At 43.0% G+C, this 26448-nt stretch overlaps 1 protein-coding gene across 1 annotated transcript in view; it reads right to left on the bottom strand.

The window, feature by feature from the left end:
* slc52a3 (solute carrier family 52 member 3) overlaps window positions 1-23278 on the bottom strand; it is a 28547-nt gene extending 5269 nt beyond the window's left edge. The window contains exons 1-2 of the mRNA XM_060836159.1: window positions 22218-23278; window positions 3629-3752 (exon numbers count right to left, since the gene is read on the bottom strand). Coding sequence (XP_060692142.1) covers window positions 3629-3752; window positions 22218-23278 — 1185 coding nt within the window. The remainder of the gene's footprint in view (window positions 1-3628; window positions 3753-22217) is intronic.
* Between the last annotated feature and the right edge of the window lie 3170 nt (window positions 23279-26448).

The raw sequence follows: 26448 nt of genomic DNA, 5'->3' as shown, positions 1-26448 counted from the left end.
TCCTGTCATCCCAAGGATCAGTCCACTGTGCCTTCATTGCACTCCATCTCTAGCAAATATTTTCTTCCTTCAGTAAGGAGATCAAAACTGTCCCCAGTACTCCAGATGCTGTCTAACCAAGGTGTCTTATAATTGCAGCAAGATGTCCTTATGCCTGTTTTCAAATCATCTTATGGTAAAGGCCAACATGTTGTTTGCCATAGCTGTACACAATCCTCCAGGTGCTGTTAAGCAAGACATCTTTTACTCCATTTGAGATAAAGGCCAATGTACCACTTGCCTCCCAAATGACTTGAGTAAAAAATGAGGTCTGCAGATGCTGGAGATCACAGCTGCAAATGTGTTGCTGGTCAAAGCACAGCAGGTTAGGCAGCATCTCAGGAATAGAGAATTCGACGTTTCGAGCATAAGCCCTTCATCAGCCACACCTGATGTTAGCCTTCTGTGACTCATAAACAAGAACACTCAAGTCCTTTTGGAGAGCATCAGTTCCTCACATCTCATCATTTAGAGTATGTCCTGTATTTCTGTACTTCTGACCAATTGACATTTCCATGAGCTTTAATTTTCACTGACAGTCATTTATCCAGAACCATATCTGAAAGTCCACATAAACTGCATCCATAAACAATCCTTGGTCCACCACTTTAGTTATATGGTCAAAAGAATCAAACCTTGAATCTATTTGCCTAGATTGTCAGGGATATTCTGCCTCGAGTGAGGCTGCCGTCAAGTAATTGTTCAATGCTGCCATTTCTTTACTTCCATATTAGCCAGATCTATTTCATAGGTCCCTTTAAATTTTATTTATTAACACTGTAATGGTAGAACTTTGTGTACGTCTTGACACCCCACAAACATTTCTTTTCATCTTCCCTTTTTTAAAATCTATGCCTCCAAGAGATGTGGACATTGCTGGCTGGGTCAATAACTGTTACCAATCCCAAACCCTAAATAGATTCAAAACTTGATTCTTTTGAGAGTGTAACTAAAGTTTATGGATGCAGTTTATGTGGACTTTCAGATATGGTTCCGGATAAATGACTATCAGCGGAAAACCACCTAAGCCTTCAACATATACAATTATCCGGCCTGCACTACTCTCTGTGGGAGAGAATTCAAAACAGAGAGAAGAAATTCCTCCTCATTTCTGTCTTAAATGGGAGATTCCTTATTTTGGCCCTACATCCATAGTGTTAGATTCCCCCACAAGCGGTGACATCCTCTGCCCTATCCAAAAACCCTCAGAATCTTATATGCTTCATTACGATCTCCTATTCTTCTAAATGCTTAACCCATTTAACCCACTGTTCTCATAAGATAAGCCCCTTCATCCTCGGGTTCATGTTGGTGAATCTTTTCTGAACTGCTTCCAATGCACTTAAGTCCCTCATCTTCACGTGGCCAATATTAATACTTCATCCTTTGCAAAAAAAGGCTGCCTCATTTCCTGTATTGAAACAATAACACATCAAGGAATCCTTCATTGATTGTACAGTGCTTTGGGCTGTCCTGAGATCTTGGGGGAGGCTTTATGAATGCAAATTAGTTACTTTTGTTCTTCTGCAGCTGGACCTACATTTGACCACAGTCCTGAAAGAAATGAACGCATTACAGTATTTGAACAGCAAATAAGTAGTTAGCTGTGCTGACTAGGCTCATTATGCTGGTGCACATATTTGCCAGTAATGCTCAGAGAGATTCCAAAACAATTAATTCACAATGTAAATACAGGTCAAATCTCTCAACCTACAGCCCACAGGAATTTAGCAAACAGTGGGAGCTTTCAGGTTTCTCATAGTCACCTGACAATGCACAGGAATTATGAGTGAGTCGGAGGGAACAAAAATAGAGCAGGGCTTTAACGGAAAGGAAGGACTCTGAAAAATTGTTAGCATGCGGCGGCAATTAAAAATTGTTGTTAGATTTGGATCCCCCACAGGGATTAATTCATACACGGATTGGGCTGAAGCTCCACCCAGTAATTAGGAAACCAGTGAGAAGTCCATATCATTTCCATTGGATCAAATAGTCTTTATTAATCCCCCAAAAACATAACAAATGTAACATGTTGGAAAGTTGAACCAAGGTTGGAGTTTCATAGTGAATGGTAGGGCCATAAGGAGTGTAGTGGAACAGAGGGGCCTTGGAGTTCAGGTGCATGGTTCTCTGAAAGTGGAGTCCCAGATAGACAGGGCAGTGAGGAAGGCTTTTGGCACACTGGCCTTCATCAGTCAGGGCACAGAGTGTAGAAGTTGGAAAGTTATGTTGCAGTAGTATAGGACATTGGTGAGGTCGCACGTGGTGTATTGTGCTCAGATTTGGTCATCTTGTTGCAGGAGGATGCTATTAAACTGGACAGAGTGCATGAGAAATTTACACAAATGTTGCCAGGACTTAACAGTCTGAGTTATAGGGAGATGTTGGACAAACTAGGACATTTTTCTTTAGAGTGTAGGAGACTGAGGGGGGATCTTGTGGAAGTGTATCAGATCATGAGAGGCATGGAGAGGGTGAATGCGCTCAGTCCTTTTCCCAAGGTTGGGGAATCAATGACTAGAGAGCATCAATATAAGGTTAGAGGGGAAAGAATAAATGGGAACCTAAGGGGCAACGTTTTTACACAGATGGTGATATGCATATGGAATGAGCTGCCAGCGGAAGTGGTTGAGGCGGGTACATTAACAACATTTAAAAGGCATTTGGACAAATACATGAATAGGAAAGATTTAGAAGGAAATGGGCCAAGTGCAGGGAAATGGGGTTAGCGTGGATGGACGCTTTGGTCAGCATGGACCAGTTTGGGCCAAAGGGCCTGTCTCTGTGCTGTAACACTCTGACTCTATGCCTCTAAAACATTAGCCGCTCAGTCACAAAATTCCACTGTAATAGTTACAGCGTTTTTACATAGTCAGCAGGAAAGCAGATCTACAAAGAGAGGGTTAAATGAAATAGTTGCCCTTAGTTCCCTATTTTAAAACTGAATGAGGACAAGACCATTGTACACGTTAAAGGAAATGGAACTACGAGGAAAATGCTAAGGTGAGAGATTAAGTTGGGGTTAGTTTAGATGGTTGAGTTGTAATGCAAAGTGACACCAATGGAACAGATTCAATTCCTATCCTGGCTGAGGTCACCATGAAGATCCTGCCTTCTCAGCATTGTCCCTCACTAGAGGCACGGTGACCCTGAGGTTCAACTCATCACCAGTCATCACTCTCTCATGGGCAAGCCATTTTCTGGGGCTATGACATCTTTATCTCAGAACTCTTTCTTGCCTTGACTAGTATTATTTTAGAAATAAGATTATAGGCTCCTTTGAGAAAACTCTTAAGTTCACAACGTTATTTCCAAATGCCTCCAAGCTGCCTGAGGGGGAATACAGAAATCCAATTGAGATATTCCTGAGAGTCAACACTTGGAAGTTTTCCATTTGCCAACAATGACATCTTTCGCTCTGCTAAAGAAAAATTTGCTAAACAATCTATTGAATTAAGGAGACATGCATGGTAACACAGTTTTGCTGCCATTGGGAATTGTGAAGGTAACTCCAATGATGAGAATCCCCTTTTAATGCTCACACATGACCTAATATTCCATTTTCTGATAGCACATATTGTGTACTCACAATCAAGATGGCTCCAACCTCAGAGTGTTGTAACAGAGGACATGGGCTCAGGGCAGCCATTGCCATGTTATAGGCACCAAACACTGTGCCGACCAGAGACAGGAATCCCAGCAGCACCAAGGATCTGAAACATTATTGGGAGGAAAAAAATTTAATCAGCTTGAAGTTTATCCACTTTTCATTCCCCAACCAACTGCTGCTTCAAATCTAATAATTGCACAAGGCAGACTACTTTGGAAAATTATTGCTCAAGGTGTCACTGGCAAAGCCAAAACATTTTACTCATCATTAATTGCCCTGAGATGAAGAGAAATCTTTTGAGGTACTGCAGTCTATCTGCTGGGGATGCACATGTTGCTGTTGAGTTGAAAATTCCAGAATTTTGACCCATCATGTTCTGACTTATAGTTCTGATTGGATATGAATCTAGAACTTTCTTAGGTATCTGGACCACATGGACTGCAGCAGTTCACAAAGGCATCTCACGACTATCTCTTGCTAGGCCATGAACACCCACATCCCATGAATGAACTTGTTTAAAGAATGACTCAACCTTTGGATGTACAAGTTACATTTGATGAATGAAACATGTTTATTTTGTATGTATGTTACAGAGTTGTAGAGTCATATAGCATGGAAACAGACCATTCAGTCCAACTCATCCATGCCGATCAGGTATCCTAAAGTGAACTGGTCCCATTCACCTGCATTTGGCCCATATCCCTCCAAACCTTTCCTATTCATATACCTGTCCAAATGTCTTTTAAGTGTTGTCATTGTGCCTGCCTCCTCTGGCAGCTCCTTCCACACCCACACCACCCTCTTTATTTTGTTATTTCAATATTATCTGACCATGGAATTTAATGGTCATCCCCAGGTTCAAGCTGGGCGATGATGTGCATATGCCAACATTGGGGTGTGGGGGCAACCTGCCCAACTTTGAGCCACTGAAGACATGGTGGGCAATTAGTGGCTGCTTGATAAATTCAGCAGGTGAAACCTGTGGATGGGATTCCTTCCTGTCTGGGCATCCAATAGAGGTCCTCCCCATGGTTCACTATTTCCTTCCCCAAGTTCCTCTGTATCTTTTCCCAATCAGGGTCATGATCACTCCTGTTGTAATTTACTGCCAAAAGATTGAAATAAACAACTGGGGGTGTCTTGCTACCGTCGTATACAGCATTAGTGAGATGGCATCTAGATGCTGGGTACAGTTTGGGGCAGTTTATTTTAGAACAGATATTATTTTAGAAACAGTTCAGTGAAGGTTCATTCAGCTGAAATCTGAGTGGACAGGGCATTGTCTTAAGAGGAAATATTGGGCAGGTTGAACCTGTGTCAAATGGAGGTTAGAAGAATGAGAGGTGACCTGATTGAAACTGATAACACCCTGAGGAGACTTGACAGAGTGGATGCTTAAAGGATGTTTCCTCTTGGAGAAGATACAAGAACTAGGGGACACTGTTTAAAAACAACGGGTGTCCCTTTGAAGATGGACATGAGGAACTCTCTCAGAGTGGAACTCCCTTCCCACAACAGCAATGGAGTCAGTGTTATTGAATATTTCTAATACAGGCGTAGACAGATTCATGACTAACAAGGGAATCAAAGGGCATTGGGTCTCGAGAAAAGTGGAGTTGAGGTCACAATCAGATCAGCAACGATCCTGTCAAATAGAGCAACAGGCGTGAACAGCCAATTGGCTCACTCTTGTTCCTAATTCATGTTTGCACGTTCATAGGTAAACCATTGCCCCATGATCTAGATGTCCAATATTTTGTCAAACATTAGCGTGAGGCATTAATCATACCCAAGATGAAGAACTGAAAAACAACTCGTAAGACAAGTTGTAAACCTCCCAGCTTTTTTCACATCGAATATTTGAATCAATACAATATTGTTTCATTGTAAGGTCTATTTTTTTTCCTTGCCTTCCTCATACAATGAGAATGAGAGATAACTTTTCCAGCTAGAACCCACATAAAAACCAATTGTCCCTGGTCTAGTTTGACTGATTATTACATTTTGTTAAATAAATTCAGCCTGCACTCCCCTCGTCTCAGAGTTCCCTAGGAGAAAGGGAGACGGAGATTGAAAAGAAAGGAAGAGAGAAAGAATAAAAAGGCAGAGGGGGAAAGAGAGACAGAGAAAGAGAGAAAAAAATGAAGGTTCTGACTCTGATTTTCTCTATGTACTGAGATTTGGTCTACTGAGCTGTGAATCAAAGTTAATATCCTGAATGTAAAAAAAGTCCCTTGGCATGAAAGCCTACTGCACCTATTTCTGCTTCCTTGTGCATAGAAGGCTTGGGGCATGATGACCTTCCATAATAGACACTCCTTCTGCCAAGCTCAATAGAGAAACATGTTGTTTATAATACACTTCTCGTTAGAATTGTTTGTTGGCACACCAGCCAAGAAAGTTCTATAGAGAGTATCAATTGCAAATTCCTTTGGTACCGCAGCCATTGTCAATAGACATGTATATGCCCAGCAGACAATCTATTCACTAAACTTGATTTAGCTCCCTTAGTAATATCACCAATTGGCTCAGCCTCTGGCTTGATCACTTGAGATGTTTAGAGAGAAATTTTGCAGAGTTCCTGTTTCCCTTCTAGACTCTAGTTTTTCTTTTCTCTTTTTTTTCTTTTGCTCTTCTGCAAAGCAGTGCATTGGGTGGAGGGAGGGTGAAGTAATTAAGAATTTAGATGTAACACGGAAGGGTGGCCTATTAAGGTATTTACAACTGTGAAAAGATATAATAGGACAGATGCAAAGAAGATATTTCTGCTCGTAGGGACAGGTCAATCTAATGGCATATAATTTTGTGGTTGTGTAACAGTAAGGGCACTGGCCAAGAAGCCCAGAACCTCAAGTTAATGTTAGAGACATGGTTAAATCCCACCACAGCAAATGGTGAAATTACAATTAAGTAAAACATTGAAATTACAACCCAGTCTAAAGGCATCCATGTAACCACTATCTGTTCTTGTCTAAACCCATCTGGTTAACTAATGCTCTTAAGGGAAGTAAATCTGCCATCCTTACCTAGTCCAGCCTACATGTGATTTTTTAAATATAAATTGGTTCAGGGAGTATGGGCAGCACTGGCCAGCATTTATTACCCATTCCTAATTTCCCTAATTTCCTAAGACCACATAGGTCTTAGGAAACCACATTGTCATAGGTCTGGAGACCTAACCAGGTAAGGATGGCAGATTCCTTCACTAAAGGACATTAGTGAACCAAATGATTTTTTGCAACAATCAATAATGGTTACATGGTCTTCAGTATTCAAATTCACCACCTGCTATATTGGGATTCAGAAACACATCCACAGAATATTAACCTGGAATTACTTGCCCAATGATATTACCACTAACATCCACTGAAGTCAGACTCTCTGGGCAATTAGAAATGGAAAGTAAAACAAAGGCCTAACCAGCAATGCCTACATCCCATAAATATATAGAGGAAAAAAAAACTACCAGGCTTGATGCCCATCAGTGTCATTTGTACCTAAGATGACTGGGACATTCCAGATCCTTCTATGAAAGCATTCCTGCCATTGACCAGCCTAATAGTTAACAACCCTGCTAATTCAGAGTGGACAATTCACTTTTACAACTTTTATCTGCTGCATTCATGTAACCACATTTCTGAATTTATTTGACCCTTCCACACAACCTGCAACCTCCACAAGAGGTAAGCCACTATGCTGGCAGAGAGCACCATGAATGCGTGTCAGCAGATGCATCCCTTATTCAGATGTTTGTATGGACAGGGTGAAAATAATTGAATTAGGGATGCAGAACTAAGAAGGAGCAGTATATCATTTGCCCCTTCAAAGCTGCTCCACCATTCAATAAGTTCATAGCTGATCAGGTTGTGGTCTCAGCTCAATTTTAACTGGGAAATATGTTTTGAGGGAGAATGGGAAATGTGAGGCTTCTGACATAGAAACATCCCTATGTCCAGTAATCAGTCAAAGCAGTACTTCATCGAGGCGGACTCCATCTTAATGTAACTTAACCAGGAACTGCCTCGAGATCTTTTAATATGTTAAATGTGCTACATAAATACAAGTTGTTGTTGCTTGTTCTGAAGAGAGGTCACTAGACCCGAAACATTAATTCTGCTTTCTCTCCATAGATACTGCCAGACCTGCTGAGTTTCTCCAGCAATTTTTGTTGTTTTTTTTCTCTCTCATTGCTAGTGGTTGTTAATTGAACTTTTTAAACCTCTTTCACGCTGTGATAACGGATTTTCCCACCAGAGTTAGGGCCTGGCTATAGGATGTATGTATTCAAAAGAGTAAAAGCAAATGAAAAGTGGAATTGACACCGAGTAGGCAATGGAAAAGCAAGCAAGAGAGATTAAACTAAGAGACCGAAGGTGACACAAGGAAACTCTTTCAACAAACTTGTGTTGTCTGTTTGCATGACTCCTGATTTCATCCACACTTGGACACTGAATGTTCTGGGGACATGGTTGTGAATTCTGATGTGGCAGATAGTAAAAGTTGAATTCAATAAAAAGCTTCCTGATGAAGGGCTTATGCCCGAAACGTCGAATTTCCTATTCCTTGGATGCTGCCTGACCTGCTGTGCTTTAACCAGCAACACATTTTCAACTGTGATCTCCAGCATCTGCAGACCTCATTTTTTACCCACTTCAATAAAAAGCTAACCTAATGGTGAACATGAAATCATTATATCACACTATGTACCAGTCAATTGCCACAATCTTCCACAAGTTCTGAACTGCTGGTTATGCATTGCTATTTTCAAATAATATCAATAAGCAGAAATGTATTTAGTTCTCTGCTTGATTTCAATTTGAGTTTTCATTCTTAATTTAAACTGGCATTTTGCATTGGAAAAATTAAACTCTGGTATCAGAGTTGCTACACTGTCCATACTGCTGACTTGACACTAGTTTCTGATTCCCAACAGGATAAGGGAAGCAGATGGCCATTACCCAGTGACGTTCAGTAATAGAAGGGTTGTATCTTTCAAAAGTTCTTGCTATGCTTCATTTTCTTTGTGTCTTTTCCAATCTAGGAATGCACAGATGTAATGTGCAGCAGGTGTATAAGCTTATGCCAACACAGTAAAAAGTATGCACACTGTGCCATGATTTCAGATGATATTTCTGCCTCTCTGTTAAACACTATGACATCCACATTGACATTGATAAGAGCTCCACAAGTAGCAATTCTCATCCATTACTCATAAGTGCACAGTTCGCTCAGTCATAAATCAAAGAATAAGATGAATACACCATTGGCAGGATTCCACAAGCCTAATGTCCTTTGTTGCTACCAAGGTTACCATGATATAGATTTGGCAACTTGTATGAATTATACCAGGCTGAATAATCTCGTTTTTAAAATCCATTTATAGAATGTGAGTGTCACTGGCAAGACCAACGTTTGTAGCCCAACCCTAATTATTTTTGAGAAGATGTGGAGGTGCAGGTATTGGACTGGGGTGAACAAAGTTAAAAATCACACAATACCAGGTAAATAGTGACCTGATGAAGGAGCAGCACTCTGAAAGCTGGTACTTCCAAAAAAACCTGTTGGACTATAACCTGGTGTTATGTGAATTTTAACTTTGAGATGAGCCACCTTTTCGAACAGCTGCAATCAGTGGGTTGCCTATCTCCCATCTCCACTTTCACCTCAACTCATTGCTAATGAAGGCTTTACCCATGGTTTTGTTACCTCTAGTCTCAGCTATTCCACTGCACTCTCCCAGTTTCCATGCTGAATAAGCGGCAAATCTATGGCACTCTACCAAAACTCTAACCCACAAACCCGAACTCGTGCCAAGTGCTGTTCATCTATTGACCATACCTTTACTGATCTACATTTGCACCTGGTCTAAACATGCATCCATTTTAAAATTCTCAAGTCATTCTATGGTCTCACCCAACCTTCTCCAGGCCTGCAGCACTCCAGGATTTCAGCATTCCTCCAATTCTGTTAACACTGTGACCTAACATTTGCAGACTACCTTCAGTAATGCAAACCCTCAGTTGCCCCAAAACCTATTGTTATGATCTTTTACCTCTCCTTTACAAGGTTCTTAAAGCTTTCTCTTCCATGCAACTCCAATTACTTGTTCCAGCATCACTGTACTTGGCTTGATTTCAGTTCTTGCCTGATCTTGCCTTTTTGAAATGCATTGGAATATTCTTCCATTTTAAAAGTTCTATCAATTGCAAGTTTTTGGAGAAACAGTCCATTTGACCACAATTTAAATCAGATTTCAGTTTCTTCACAATGCATTATGTCTTATCTCTTCTCTGCACTTTTAACATTTCAGTGCTGAAGAGGAAACAAAATTCTTTTGTTGCTTATTTTGAGAATCAATAAACAAATAAAGAGTAAACTTGTGACCTTAATTTGTCTCGAAGCCAAAGCATAAACTATTTTGAGTCTGGCTCAATTTATAGAACATAGAACATAACAGCACAGTACAGGCCCTTTGGCCCTCGATGTTGCGCCGCCCTGTCATACTAATCTGAAGCCTATCCCACCTACACTATTCCATGTACATCCATATGCCTGAGCAATGACAACTTAAATGCACTTAAATTTGGTGAATCTACTACCATTGCAGGCAAAGCATTCCATACCCTTACTACTCTCTGAGTAAAGAAAGTACCTCTGACATCGGTCTTATACCTATCTCCCCTCACTTTAAAGTTGTGTCCCCTCGTGTTTGCCGTCCCCATAGTTGGAAAAAGGCTTTCCCTGTCCACCCTATCTAACCCTCTGATTATCTTGTATGTCTCTATTAAGTCACCCCTCAACCTTCTCTCTAACGAGAACAGCCTCAACGCCCTCAGCCTTGCCTCGTAAGACATTCCTTCCATACCAGGCAACATCCTCATAACTCTCCCCTGCACCCTATCCAAAGCTTCCACATCCTTCTTATAATGCAGTGACCAGAACTGTACACAATACTCCAAGTGTGGCTGTACCAGAGCTTTGTACAGCTGCAGCGTAACCTCCTGGTTCCAGAACTCAATCCCTCTATTAATAAAGGCCAAAACACTGTAAGCCTTCTTAACAATCCTGTCAATCTGGGTGGCAACTTTCAGGGATCTGTCTACATGGACACCGAGTTCTCTCTGCTCAACTGGACTCCCAAGAATCTTACCATTAGCCCAATACTTTGCATTCCGATTACTCCAGCCAAAGTGTATCACCTCACACTTATCCACATTAAACTCCATTTGCCACTTCTCAGCCCAGCTCTGCATCCTATCTATGGCTCTCTGCAACCTACTACATCCTTCGTCACGATCCACAACTCCACAACTCCACCAACCTTAGTGTTATCCGCAAATTTACTAACCCACCCTTCTAAGCCCTCATCCAGTTCATTTATAAAAATGACAAACAGCAGTGATCCAGCACCGACCCTTGCGGTACGCCGCTAGTAACTGGACACCAAGATGAACATGATCCATCAACTACAACCCTCTGTTTTCTTTCAGCAAGCCAAATACTGATCCAAGCTGCTATGTCTCCCACAATCCTACTCCTCCACATTTTGTATAATAGCCTACTGTGGGGAACCTTATCGAATGCCTGGCTGAAATCCATATGCACCACATCAACCGATTTACTCTCATCTACCTGTTTGGTCACTTTTTCAGAAAACTCAGTAAGATTCGTTAGGCACAACCTACCCTTCACAAAACCGTGTTGACTGTCCCTGATCAGATTATTTTTTTCTAGATGGTTATAAATCCTATCTCTTATAACCTTTACCAACACTTTTCCAACAACTGAAGTGTGACTCACTGGTCTGTAATTACCAGTATTGTCTCTACTATCCTTTTTGAACAAGGGAACCACATTTGCTATCCTCCAGTCCTCAGGCAGTATTCCTGTAGACAATGATGATTTGAAGATCAATGCCAAAGGCTCGGCAATCTCTTCCCTTGCTTCCCAGAGGATCCTAGGATAGATCCCATCCGGCCCAGGGGACTTGTCTATTTTCACACTCTGCTGTATTTCTAATACCTCTTCCTTGTGTGAACCTCTTCTAGTCTAGATGCAAGTATCTCAGTATTTTCCTCGCCAACATTTTCATTTTCTATAGTGAACACTGTCGAAAAATATTTATTCAGTGCTTCCCCTATCTCCTCTGACTCCACACACAACTTCCCACTATTATCCTTGATTGGCCCTAATTTAACTCTCGTCATTCTTTTATTCCTGACATACCTATGGAAAGCCTTAGGGTTAACCCTGATCCTATCCGCCAACAATTTCTCATGTCTCCTCCTGGCTCTCCTGAGCTCTCATTTTAGGTCTTTCCTGACTTCCTTCTAACCCTCAAGCACCCTGAGTTTTCATATTTTGTCCTAACATAAGCCTTCTTCTTCTTCTTGACCAGGGATTCCACTTCCTTAGTAAACCACGGCTCATGCGTTGTATATCTTCCTCCCTGCCTGACAAGTACATACTTATCTAGGACACACAGGAGCTGTCTCACAGGGAAAGCCACAAATGCAATATTTGAGTGAAACCAGGAGTGTGATGGAATATTATCCACTAGCATGTTACTCCAGATTCTTGTGTATAGTATGCTGCTGGCTCAGTGATGGAGAGAGAGCAAATGTTTAACATGCTTGGATGGGTGCAGTTCCATCAACAATGAGAAGCTTGACACTATCTGGGACAAAGCAGTCCATTTGATCAGTGCCCTAACCATCACCTTCAGTATTCACTCCCTCCACCATAATCACACAATCGCAGCAGTACGCACTATTCACAGCATGCACTACTCAACTGAGAGGTCCCCTCCAAGCCATACAACACACTGATTTGAAACTATATTACCATCCATTCATCATTGTTGGGTCATAGTCCATGGAGTCTCTTCCTAACCACACTGAGTGCACCCCTGCACCAATATAAGTAGCAGGAACACATCTCACACACAGAGAGGCACCCAGCTCACAAATTGGGCCAAACCGATCATGAGGGCTTAAGATTAGAGTGGTGCTGGAAATGCACAGCAGGTCAGGCAGCATCCGAGGAGCAGGAAGATCGACATTTTGGGCAGGAGCCCTTCATCAGGATTCCTTCATCATTCCTGATGAAGGGCTCCTGCCCAAAACATCGATTTTCCTGCTCCTCAGATGCTGCCTGACCTGTTGTGCATTTCCAGCACCACTCTAATCTTGACTCTGATCTCCAGCATCTGCAGTACCCACTTTCACCTGATCATGAGGGCTTGGCAGATGTCAGATGTCAGAATGTCCATAGACATGGTGTCCGTGAATCATGCACTGGGCTTGAGTTTGGTCGCACACAACATGAATGTCTTTCAGAAGAAGTGGCGAACAGAATCAGCCAGTACCCACTCTGGTTTCTATATCAAGTTCTCTAAATGTCTAGCTCGTTTGGTGAGCTTGGTAGGATAGAAAACTGACTATTAATGAGGCAGGTTGTGCTGCTAACAAGATATTTCACAAGCAATAATCATTCTTAAATGGTGAATCACTACTGCCCAGCAAGAACCACACCACCCTGCTGGTGAAAAGCTTGTAAGGTGGAGCAAGCTGCTCTTGCCATTGAGATGCACTCCTTCCTTCAATGCTGCCTCACAATTGCACATAGCTCACTTTACTCAGACCCCTGCGAGATGGCGTCCCATGTATCTGATCCAAAACTGGTCTTAAAAATAAATTACATCTATTTATTTTGATTATTCAGAGGAGGTTCAACTTAACTTGAGAAAAGGCAGCCCACGTAATTGCCACCCTATCCACCACCATTCACTCCACCTGTGCAGAGTTGCAGCTAAGTATATTGACTATAAGATGCACAGCAGCATTCCCTTTCTTTCCACTGTCACTAATTCAAAACCCTCTCTAATAGCACCTTGGGCATGCCTACACCAGAAGGACTCTAGTGGGTCAAGGTGGCTACTCACCAGCATCTTCTCAAGGGCAATTAGGGACAAGCAACAAATGCTGGCCCACCCAGCGATGGCCTTATCTCAAGAACAAATTATAAAAACAGTTGGATCTGACATTTCAAATGGTTCAGCAGTACGAACCCATCAAATTATATGGAATATTTGATTAGATTTGTCTATTATTACTAATAAAGCCTCCAATTATATTCCCAAGCAGATATGCATTGATCCATAAACTACACTGCATGGTACCCTAAGGATTCAACAAAGGCAAGTCAGCACTTCTCTTTCAGAATAATGGGTCAATTATTAAACTTCCTGCAAAGCAGAACAATTTATTCTGATTAAAAATGTGCATTTTGCTAGCAGGCAAATTCCATTGCTTGATATTTCTGGCTGACCTAATAGATTATCGAATAAAATTTAAATGTCTGTGTTCAGTGGATGTGTTCTAGCATATTGTGTTCAACTGTTCAGAATAGAAATGAAGAATGTAGGAACAGGTGGAGGCCATTCAGCCCTTCGAAACTGTTCTAATCAGTTAGACCATGAGTTAGTTCTATAATTCCTTGATACACATATCTGTCTTGAAAACTACAAACATCCCACTAACCATTCATTGATCTTTGACAAAAGAATTACACCTTCTATGGAAAAGGTGCTTCCTGTGTCATAGAATCCCGACAGTATGGAAGCAGGTCATTCAGCCCGTCGAATCCACATGAACCCTTTGAAGAGCATCCCACCCAGACTCACCCCCTATTTCCCATGGCTAATCCACCTATCCTGCATATCCCTGGACACCATGGGCAATCTAGTATGGCCAATCCAGCTAACCAGCACATCTTTGGAGTATGGGAGGAAACCTGGGCAGACATGGAGTGAATATGCAAACTCCACACAGATAGTCACCCAAGGGTGGAATCGATCCTGGGTCCGTGGCGCTGTGAGGCAGCAGTGCTAACCACTGAGCTACCTGCTGCCCAAGCTGTATGGTTCAGCTCTACTTTTACAGTAGTGCCTTCTCAGTAATTCTTCCACTGATTCTCTGAGTTCTTGCAAGGCAAAACTGTCCTCAATCAACTTGGGCGGCACGGTGGTTAGCACTGCTGCCTCACAGCGCCACAGACTCGGGTTCAATTCCCGCCTCAGGCGACTGACTGTGTGGAGTTTGCACGTTCTCCCCGTGTCTGCGTGGGTTTCCTCCAGGTGCTCTGGTTTCTTCCCACAGTCCAAAGATGTGCGGATCAGGTGAATTGGCCATGCTAAATTGCCCCTAGTGTTAGGTAAGGGGTAAATGTAGGGGTATGGGTGGGTTGCGCTTCGGTGGGTCGGTGTGGACTTGTTGGGCCGAAGGGCCTGTTTCCACACTGTAAGTAATCTAATCAAAAGAGTGAATGCTTCAAGGACTTATCAGGAGCCACATGATCATCTCATGAAGGTTGAATTTCCTCTGTTGATTGGCAAAGCATTGCCAAGATTTTTTTTTCCCATCTCATTTTAGAATGTTGTCATTTTCTTGCCTTTTCGGCAGATCACATCCTTGGGGAAAGGCTGAGGATCATGCACATTGTAAGCCTCCAGGCTGTCCCATTGTGTGGGACATGCTAGTTCGAGGAGAGAGTTTTTATTTGTCTGTCATTGTTTGTAGGATTGTATGGAACTTGTCCATGTAACGTAAACCTTTAAACCTCTATAGCCAGGGTGAGAAGACAGAAAATAAACATGGAGAAATAGATATTACTAAAGTCAGACAGAGAGTCATACAGATGTATAGCACAGAAACAGACCCTTTGGTCTGACTCGTCCATGCCGACCAGATATCCTAAATAAATCTAGTCTCACTTGCCAACATTTGGCCCGTATCCCTTGAAACCGTTCCTATTCATATACCCATCCCAATACCTGTTAAATGTTGTAATTAGCACTGGCCTCCAACACTTCATCAGGCATTTCATCCAATTGAGGCACCACCCTCTGCATGAAAGCATTGCCCCTTGGATCCCTTTCAAATCTTTCCCCTCTCACCCTAAACCTATGCCCTCTAGCTTTAGATTCCCCACCCTGAGGAAAAGACCTTGTTTATTTATCCTATCCATGCTCCTCATAATTTTATAAACCACTATAACTTCACCCTTCAGCCTCCGATGCTCCAGGGAAAACAGCCCCGGCCTTTTCAACCTTTCCTTATAGCGCAAACCTTCCAACCCTGGCAACATCTTTGTAAATCTTTTCTGAACCCTTTCCTGTTTCACAACATCCTTCCTATAGTAGGGGAACCAGAATTGTACGCAGTATTCCAAGTCAGATCAGTTCCATCAACTCCACACACATTCTGTTCTCGGGGTGAAATGTTGTTTTGGTTTTGCTGCAAGTGAGTAAGACATGCATTATTTACTGCCATGGAATTACTTGCATTAATTCTAAAGCACAGAAAACAGACCTGGTTCATACCCTCATTGTGCTCCTCTCAAGCCTCCTCCTCATTTCACCATGTGATCTCAACAGCACATCTCTCAAAGGGAAGGCTGGTAGTTATAGGGACTGCTGGATGACTAAAGTAATTGAGGGTTTGGTTAAGAAAAAGAAGGAAGCATATGTCAGGTATAGACAGGATAGATCAAGTGAATCCTTAGAAGAGTATAAAGGAAGTAGGAGTATACTTAAGAGGGAAATCAGGGGGGCAAAACAGGGACATGAGATAGCTTTGGCAAATAGAATTAAGAAGAATTAACATACAAATATATCAAGGACAAAAGGGTAACCAGGGAGAGAATAGGGCCCCTCAAATATCAGCAAGGTGGCCTTTGTGTGGAGCCACAAAAAATGGGGGAGATACTAAATGAATATTTTGCCTCAGTATTTACTGTGGAAAAGGATATGGAAGATATAGACTGTAGGGAAATAGATGGTGACATCTTGCAAAGTGTCCAGATTACAGAGGAGGAAGTGCTGGATGTCTTGAAATGGTTAAAGGTGGATAAATCCCCAGGGCCTGATCAGGTGTACCCGAGAACTCTGTGGGAAGCTAGGGAAGTGATTGCCGGGCCTCTTGCTGAGATATTTGTATCATTGATAGTCACAGGTGAGGTGCTGGAAGATTGGAGATTGGCAAACGTGGTGCCACTGTTTAAGAAGGGTGGTAAGGACAAGCCAGGGAACTATAGACCAGTGAGCCAGACCTCAGTGGTGGGCAAGTTGTTGGAGGGAATCCTGAGGGACAGGATGGACATGTATTTGGAAAGGCAAGTACTGATTAGGGATAGTCAACATGGCTTTGTGCATGGGAAATCATGTCTCTCAAACTTGGTTGAGTTTTTTGAAGAAGTAACAAAGAAGATTGATGAGGGCAGAGCAGTAGATGTGATCTATATGGACTTCAGTAAGGCATTCGACAAGGTTCCCCATGGGAGACTGATGAGAAAGGTTAGATCTCATGCAATACAGGGAGAACTAACCATTTGGATACAGAACTGGCTCAAAGGGAGAAGACAGAGGGTGGTGGTGGAGGGTTGTTTTTCAGACTGGAGGCCTGTGACCAGTGGAGTGCCACAAGGATTGGTGCTGGGCCCTCTACTTTTTGTCATTTACATAAATGATTTGGATGCGAGCATAAGACGTACAGTTAGTAAGTTTGCAGATGACACCAAAATTGGAGGTGTAGTGGACAGCACAGGGTTACCACAGATTACAACAGGATCTGGACCAGATGGGCCAATGGGCTGAGAAGTGACAGATGGAGTTTAATTCAGATAAATGCAAGGTGCTGCATTTTAGGAAAGCAAATCTTAGCAGGACTTATATACTTAATGGTAAGGTCCTAGGGAGTGTTGCTGAACAAAGAGACCTTGGAGTGCAGGTTCATAGCTCCTCGAAAGTGGTGTCGCAGGTAGATACAATATTGAAAAAGGCGTTTTGTATGCTTTCATTTATTGGTCAGAGTATTGAGTACAGGAATTGGGAGGTCATGTTGCGGCTGTACAGGATATTGGTTAGGCCACTGTTGGAATATTGTGTGCAATTCTGGTCTCCTTCCTATCGGAAAGATGTTGTGAAACTTGAAAGGGTTCAGAAAAAATTTACAAGGATGTTGCCAGGGTTGGAGGATTCGAGCTATAGGGAGAGGCTGAATAGGCTGGAGCTGTTTTCCCTGGAGTGTCGGAGACTGAGGGGTGACCTTATAGAGGTTTACAAAATTATGAGAGGCATGGATAGGATAAATAGGCAAAGTCTTTTCCCTGGGGTCGGGGAGTCCAGAACTAGAAGGCATAGGTTTAGGGTGAGAGGGGAAAGATATAAAAGAGACCTAAGGGGCAACGTTTTCACGCAGAGGGTGGTATGTGTATAGAATGAGCTGCCAGAGGAAGTAGTGGAGGCTGGTACAATTGCAACATTTAAGAGGCATTTGGATGGGTATATGAATAGGAAGGGTTTGGATGGATATGGGCCGGGTGCTGGCAGGTGGGATTAGATTGGGTTGGGATATCTGGTCGGCATGGATGAGTTGGACCGAAGGGTCTGTTTCCATGCTGTACATCTCTATGACTCTATGACTCTCTATCCTTTTGTCCCTCATTGCCTAACTAGCTGCTCCATAAGTTTATCTTCCATATTCACCTCAATGAATCCTTATGGTCACGAGATTCATTGCGTTACACCTCACAGCAGATGGTTGGTATACCATTAAGGAACATGTTCATGATAGCATGTGATCATTAAGCTGTGTACAGTCAGGAAGGAGAGATCCCATCCATAGTGAGACATACCCCCAGTGAGTCTGTAGCTTACGGACTTTGGAGGCAGTGTGGGAGTTCAGTGCTGAGGGGAAGGAGAGCTTTGTGCTTATTTTTGTTTTGCTCATAGTTTGTAAGGTCTTTTTTTTAACAGGGTAAATTAAAGCCCAGAACACAGAGTCCAGCACAAACCACTGACACCACAGGTAAACCGTAAGATCACTGGTTGGTAATAGCTACTAATTGTAGGTTACTTTCAGATTGAACGTTAATGGGGAAATATTTACAGGCAACATACTAAAAGTCCAGTATTAAATTTGTAAAAATCATATTAACAAATATGTAATTAAAATAGAGATGCCAGCCCAAATGATGTGTTGTAACGACATCGTGGGAGCAGGTGGACCCCATGTGGTTCATAGTGATCATATCTGTAGCAAGTGTTGGTTGCTTGAGGAACTCTGGTTCTGAGTTGAGAAGGAATAGAGGCAGAAGACAGGAAATAATAGGCCAATTAGCTTAACCTTGGTCATTGGTAAGATTTTAGCATCTGAATAGGCTGGGGCTATTTCCCTGGAGTATAGGAAGCTGAGGATGACCTTATAGAGGTTTATAAAATCATGAGGGGCATGGATAGGATAAATAGACAAAGTCTTTTTCCTGGGTTGGGGGAGCCCAGAATGAGAGAGCATAAATTTAGGGTGAGAGGCAAAGATTTAAAAAGGACCTAAGGGGCAACTTTTTCACACAAAGAATATTGCGTGTATGGAATGAGCTGGCAGAGGAAGTGGTGGAGGCTAGTACAATGACAACGTTTAAAAGATGCAAATGTGTTGCTGGTCAAAGCACAGCAGGTTAGGCAGCATCTCAGGAATAGAGAATTCGACGTTTCGAGCATAAGCCCTTCATGAAGGGCTTATGCTCGAAACGTTGAATTCTCTATTCCTGAGATGCTGCCTAACCTGCTGTGCTTTGACCAGCAACACATTTGCAGCTGTGATCTCCAGCATCTGCAGACCTCATTTTTTACTCGAACGTTTAAAAGATATCTGGATGAATACATGAATAGGAAGAGCTTTGAGGGACATGGGCCAAGTGCTGGCAAATGGCACTAGATTAATTTAGGATATCTGGTCGGCATGGACAAGCTAGACCGAAGGGTCTGTTTCCGTGCTGTACATCTCCATGACTGTATTATTAAGGATGAGGTTGTGGAGTACTTGAAAGTGCATGGTAAAATAGGGCTGAGTCAGCATCTTCAACAAGGGCATCGTACCTGACAAGTCTGTTAGATTCCTTTGAGGAAGTAACAAACAAGTTAGACAAAGGAGAGCCAGGTATGCTCAATTTGAATTTCCAGACAGCCTTTGACAAGGTGCCACACGGGAGGCCACAAAATTAGATAAGAGCCCATGGTGTCAGGGGCAGGGTAGTTGAATGGATAAAGGATTGACTGACTGGCAGAAGGCAGAGAGCAGGAATAAAGGGATCTTTCTCAGGAAGGCAATGGTGAGTAGTAGAGTTCTGCAGGGACCACTGTTGGAACCACAACTACTTATGTAATACATTAATGCTCTGGATTAATAATCTGAGGGCAGACTATTTTCTACATGGGGAAAGGATTCAGAAATCTGAAGCACAAAGAGACTTGGGAGCCCTAGTTCAGGGTTCTCTTCAGGCTAACATGCAGGTTCACTTGGAAGTCAAGAAGGCAAATGCAATGTTAGCAGTCATTTCAAGAGGGCTTGAATACAAGCACAGGGATGTACTGGCAAGGCTGCATAAGGCTCTAAGCAGACTGTATTTGGAACATGGTGAGCAGTTTTGGGCCCGAAGGAAGGATGTGCTGTCTATGGAGGAAATAGACAAGAATTACCCCAGGAATGATGCAACAGTTGAGGACTCTGGGTCTGTACTCGATGGAGTTTAAAAAGTTGAAGGGATTATCTGTGAACCTTACAGAATACTGATGGGCCTGCATTGAGCAGACATTTCCATTAGTGTGGAGAGACTAGGGCCTGAGGGCACAGCCTCAGAGTGAAGGGATGACCTTTTAGGACTGAGGTGAGGGTGTTTCTTCAGACAGAGGGTGGTGAATACGTGGAACTCATTACCACAGAAGGCTGTGAAGGCCAAGTCATTAAGTATATTTGAGACAGACGTAGATAGGTTCTTGATTGATTAGATTGGATAAGATTCCCTACAGTATGGAAACAGGCCATTTGGCCCAACATGTCCACACTGACCCTCTGAAGAGTAGCCCATCCAGACCCATTCCCCTACCCTACATTTACCTCTGACTAATGCACCTAAACACTATGGTCAATTTAGCATGACCAATTTACCTGACCTGCATATTTCTGGACAGTGGGAGGAAACCAGAGCACCTGGAGGAAACCCACGCAGACACAGGGAGAATGTGTGAACTCCACACAGAGAGTCGCTCGAGGCTGGAATCAAACTCGGGTCCCTGGCACTGTCAGGCAGCAGTGCTAACCACTGAGCCTCTGTGCTGCATCATGCTGATTGGTAAGGGGATCAAGGGTTACAGGAAAAAGGCAGGAGAATGAGGTTGAGAAATATATCAGCCATGATCAAATAGAGGAGAAGAAATGATGGACTGAATGGCCTAAGTTTGCTCCTATCTTCTTATGTTATAAAGCACCTGTCTCCATCTTACTGAGTTTTGTCCCCTTGGAGCATGGCATGCAATGGGAAGGTTGCGGCAATATATCCAAGCTGCTTAGCTTCATCTGAGACTCACAAATACCTTTGAATGCGGAGTAACGTGGAGGTACCAAGAGCTGGAGTAAAAATTCATTGAATTCTTGTGGATTAAGAACCTATGTCTCATCCGCATGTTACAGATGCTATTCACAGCATGATGGTGGTTGGTCATCAGCATATGCCACCTCACATCACCATGGTTTTTATATCAAGATCTACACCCACAATGATGCAGCACTCTACAGAGGTTTGTCATGCTTTTATTTTTAAAAATGTACTTTTTCAATGACAGCTTGTCAGGACCTTGGTGACAACTCCAGGTGACAATTTAGGGAACACTTACAATTGCTTCTCAGTCATTGCTGACCCAACTGCCCACGTGGAACTCAATCTCCTGATTTCCCTGCTACTGGTTCACTACTTGATTCCTGATGCAGTGCCTGCTTCTTCTAACTGGGCTTGTATGCAGGCTCACCATCTCAATTAACAATGCTCTGCCTGCCTTCACCTGACTGCACACCCACCCAATTACTAAACCCCCTTCTGTAAAAATCAATATACATTGCATCCATTTTTCAGGCAAGAAATGGACACAACTCCCATCAATTTAGTCCTGGGACAGTCTAAGCTAATCTTTATAGGTGTCAGAAGAATCTGAATCTGTGGGGAACATTAACAATGCTGCAAACCAGAACAGTGATAATGGTTTTGGTTTAACATAGCAACCAGCAATGACCAATATAATGGGCTGAATGCTTTCCTTACATGCTACAAAGTTTTCCAGTTCTATAGCTGCCATCGAGTTGTTTTTTTGTGATGATACTGTGGCTTTAAGTGGTTATTTTGTCCTGTCTTGTTTCTAAAAGAGAGATTGAACAAAAAGGATTGAGCTGTCTGTAAGAAACTGCTCATATCTTTGATTTGTTTAATCAGTAAATCATTTGTTAAAGCACGAAAATTTACACTTATGTGGAGTTTTTTTATTTCCCCAGGAATGCTAGGTATCGGCTCCTACTCAGAGTCATTTCCCAGGAAGTTTTTGAAAATTACACCAAGTGGGCATCACATCACAATTCATGGTTTGATTGAGCTCATTCTGTTATACTTAAGAACACATTAGAATGGACCCACTAGGACAGTCTAACCACATCCAAATTCCACAACGTTTGGCATTGCCTACCTGTTGGGTACAAACAGAGCAATAACGCAGGCACCAGGATTGGCCATGGAACCCAGAGCAGCAGACAAGTGGTAAGCAATGTTTCCATAGGGTAGGCATGAATACGTCTGCACTGATGGTAGGAAACCGTTGGTCAATGAATTCACCCAGACAACAAGAAGATAAATGAAGAGAAGCTGCTGCTTGGAATACTTAGAGAATGTACTGACCAACACACTTTGTGCTTCGGACGCAAGCTTAGCTTTGTCCATTGCCTTCCTCGGATCGTGAAGACTGAAGCTCTGTGTATCTGCTGATTGCTCAGGGATGTATTTATTCAGTTCTAGTTCAGTGGTTGAGACATGCAACACTTCATTCGACACTTGCACTTCACGAAACATCTTGTGAGGAACCCGTGTGAGGAAAATGAAGGCCAGCAAGCAGAAAATCATCATAACCGTGAGGAAAGCCAGGAATGTCTCTGTGGAGAAGTTGGCAGACAAGTAATGAGTTTCAATCTGGTGAACAATTGTCCCCTCTGTGAAGTTACCAGTGGTCACGTTGACTGGCTTTGAAGTGTTCACACACTTGATCATCCCAGAACCTTGACCCAGTGCCACAAGGCCAGGAATGAAGCCACTCAGACCCTCTCCAATGAAGTAGGTGGTCATGTACTTGGTCGGGAGTCTCATCATGAAGGGAAGGAAGGTCACGGAGGATGTGCAGTCCACTAGTGACAAGAAGAAGGTGAGTGTCAGAAAGGCTGTACTGTGAGGTGTGCCCACCAGCAACGTAGTTTCCTTCCAGAAGAACACCATCAGCAAGCTGGCCAAGATCCCGATGCTGATAATAACATAGATAGCAACAATCTCCTTCATCTTCCCTGGAGCAAACTTGTGCATGAGAGTGACAAACAGGGGTCCTACGTTAGCTAGTTGAATGATGACAGTGAGATAAGAGGGCAAGTCCCATCCTTCAGGCAAAACATTCACAATAAGCGGAAGCTCCACCCAAAGGCCATTGATGGCAACCCATGAGCCTGTGCCGAATACACAAGCCAGTATGTGGATGGCAAGGGACATGGTGCTATGGTACAGGCCCGTCTATGTTACGTTGCTCATTTGTTCATAGGCAGTAGAACACTGGTAGGCATTAGCGACGTCTCCTGAAATACAAAGCAACAATCAAATAATCTTGTGTTTAATCAAATACCATGCTCCCAAATCGGTGTGTATCCAGTACAATTTGGGTAAAAGCATATCCTATTCCCAGAATGCAGAATTTAGGTTTACAAAAGAAATCAATTGTTCAGTTGATCTGTGTTTGATTATGCGACACTGTTTATTATTGGTGTTCGCTTGGGTTGATTGGTTAGGCCTGACTAAAGATTCAAAGGAAAGTCATCGGGCTCACATCTTTAATAATTGAACAATACACTCTCACCTGATGAAAGTAGGACAGTGGTATTTAAATCAATTCCTGAACTGGTTTCTCGTCATGATCTGACTGAGTTTGTGGCTCAGTGTTTAGCCCTCTGCCTCACAGTCTTGGGCGACTATCTGTGTGGAGTTTGTACATTCTCTCTGTGTCTGCGTGGGTTTCCTCCAGGTGCTCTGGTTTCCTCCCACAGTCCAAAGATGTGCAGGTCAGGTGAATTGTCCATAGTGTTAGATGCATTAGTCAGAGGGAAATGGGCCTGGGCAGGTTACTCTTTGGAGGGTTGGTGTTGACTTGTTGGGACAAAGGGCCTGTTTCCACTCTGTAGGGGAATCTAATCTGAACAAACTGCGGTGGTACTCACAGCCCATGCAATTGGACAAGTTTACATATTACAAATTGAAGGCCTCATTTAATTCAGGAGGGATCCTGAGAGATCCCTGTGGACCTCACAAAGTGGCTCCACTGCCTCTGGTTTCTTTCCTTCTCTCAGCCACAGTCACGGCTGGACTGCTACCCCACTTTAGTGCCAAGATCCATTCAACAGGGTCCGTGCTATCCACCCAAAATGCAACTCCCATTGGTCAGCCACAAACTGGGTCCAAGCAGGAGTATGAGACTCCTCAATATGATGCTGGCAAGGAGGTAGAGTTCTGCTAAAATACATGCACCATTGCCACTTTTTGTTAATGTGATTCACCTTCCCTCCTCCACACATTAATCCAGCTTTTTCTTAAAATCCATCCCTTATTCCAATCAGCTCTTTCTTCTCCTCCCACCTTCTGCATTGTAACCCATCCCTTTCTGACAATGTGCTACGCTAAAGGGTCCATATTATCCAAGCTGGTCATACATTTTACTGGCTCCAACTTTCACTCATAGAAACATTCTAACTTCAATGCCAAATGAGGATAGCTTCTCCATTATTACGCTGAGTTGATGAATGATTTACAAGGGCTCTCTCTCGGAGTGTGTTCAGTGTGTTGGTGTTTATACTGTTTGAGAAAGAGGAGAAATCACAAAGGATTTTGCCCCAAGATCCAAACTTAACATTTACAGGAACTATCTGCAAAGTTTCTTTCTCCTATAATGACTCATTTCTAAGAAAGAAAATCCTTTCCGATTACTTTTACTGAAGCAATGAAGTTCTTTACAAGAATAGGTCATTAACCTGTTCCATTATTCCATGAGAATTATACTTGATAGATTGTTCTGTGTCTCCATGGCAACAGAGCCTTGCCAAGGGGCCAGTAGTCACGTCAGTGGAATATTTGATGGAGGGGGCAGGACCATTACAGTTAAATCCAATCCTGTTTTTGTGCATCATTCATACACTTGCACTTTCTAACAGGTCATTGTACAGGGGTGGCTCAGTGGTTAGCACTGCTTCGTCACAGTGCCAAGGACCCAGGTTTGATTCCAGCCTTGGGTGACTGTGTGGAGTTTGCATGTCAGTGCGGGTTTCCTCCGGGTGCTCTGATTTTTTCCACAGTCCAAATGTGTGCAGGTTAGGTGAATTGGCCATGCTAAATTGCCCATAGTGTTCAGGGATGTGTAGGTTAGGTGCACCAGTCAGGGATGGTATAGGGGAATAGGTCTGAGTGGGATACTCTTTGGAGGGGTCGGTGTGGACTTGTTGGGCCAAATGGCCTGTTTCCACACTGTGCAGGAATTCTATAGCAATTGGAAACAAGGAACCTGGTTGGCATTTTGCCCTTTATTTTTGTGGGGTTAGGGCATGGGATGCAACATAGTCCTGTAGAGGTACTGCCATCCTGACTGGGCCCTCAACATGAGGAGCTGAACGAAGACAAGCTTCTGCTTTTAGATATAACAGGGACCAGGACTTCAATGGAGCCGCCGGGAGGTGGGGGGCTGGGGGGGGGATGGGGGAGTTAAACATGGGTGGGAAGATGGTGGCAGTGATTCCTCCCAGCGGAAGAGAAGATGATGGGATGCGAGAGAAGAGTTGGTGAGGAGCTTATCCTCCCCTCAGCCCAGTAAGTCCCCTAACTGACTAATTAGACCCATAAAATCTCAGCCCAATGGTGAGACCTTCATTGAACATAGGAAGAGGTGGAGGCCATTCAGCCCCACAAGCCTGTTCCATTCCACCACTTAATTCCTTCATAACTGACCTGCATCTCTGCTCCTTCTATTCACTTTGATTCTATATCAGAGTTTTGAACATTTTAGTTAACCCCATATGCAGCCTTTTGAGGGACAGCATTCCAGAATTCCACATCCCTTTGCGTGAAGTGAGGGAGGAATGGCCTAACTCTAATTTTAATGTTATCACAACATCATAGAATTGCAGGAAGAGGCCATTCAGCCCATCATGCCTGCCCTGGCTCTCTGAATGAGCATTATGAGCATTTGATTGTCTTCTCCCCCTAACCTAGCACAATGCCTCTATTCAAATAAACATTCAATGTCTTGACTGAACGTGCCTCCACCACATTTCCAGCCAACATATTCCAGACCCGAACTACTTGCAGAGTGACAAAGGTTTCCTTTTAAACGTCATATTCACTTCTTTTGTAAGTTACTTTAAATATATGCCTTTTCATTCTTGATCTTTTTACACATGGGAGCAGCTTCTCCTTACCTGATCCTGTCCCTTCACGATTTCTACTAAATCTCCTCTTTCTCCTTTATAAGGGAAACAGCTCAATATTTTCCAATGTATCTTCACAATTGAAGTATATCATTCCAGAACCCTCCTCATAGGGTGGCTCAGTAGTTAGCACTGCTGCCTCACAGCACCAGGGATCTGGGTTCAATTCCAGCCTTGGGTAGAACTCTGTTTGCACAT

This window comes from Hemiscyllium ocellatum, chromosome 15 (genome assembly GCF_020745735.1).
Source record: "Hemiscyllium ocellatum isolate sHemOce1 chromosome 15, sHemOce1.pat.X.cur, whole genome shotgun sequence".
NCBI classification, from domain to species: Eukaryota; Metazoa; Chordata; class Chondrichthyes; order Orectolobiformes; family Hemiscylliidae; genus Hemiscyllium; species Hemiscyllium ocellatum.
The sequence above is the reverse complement of the archived record's forward strand: the minus strand, read 5'-3'. Positions and strand labels throughout refer to the sequence as shown.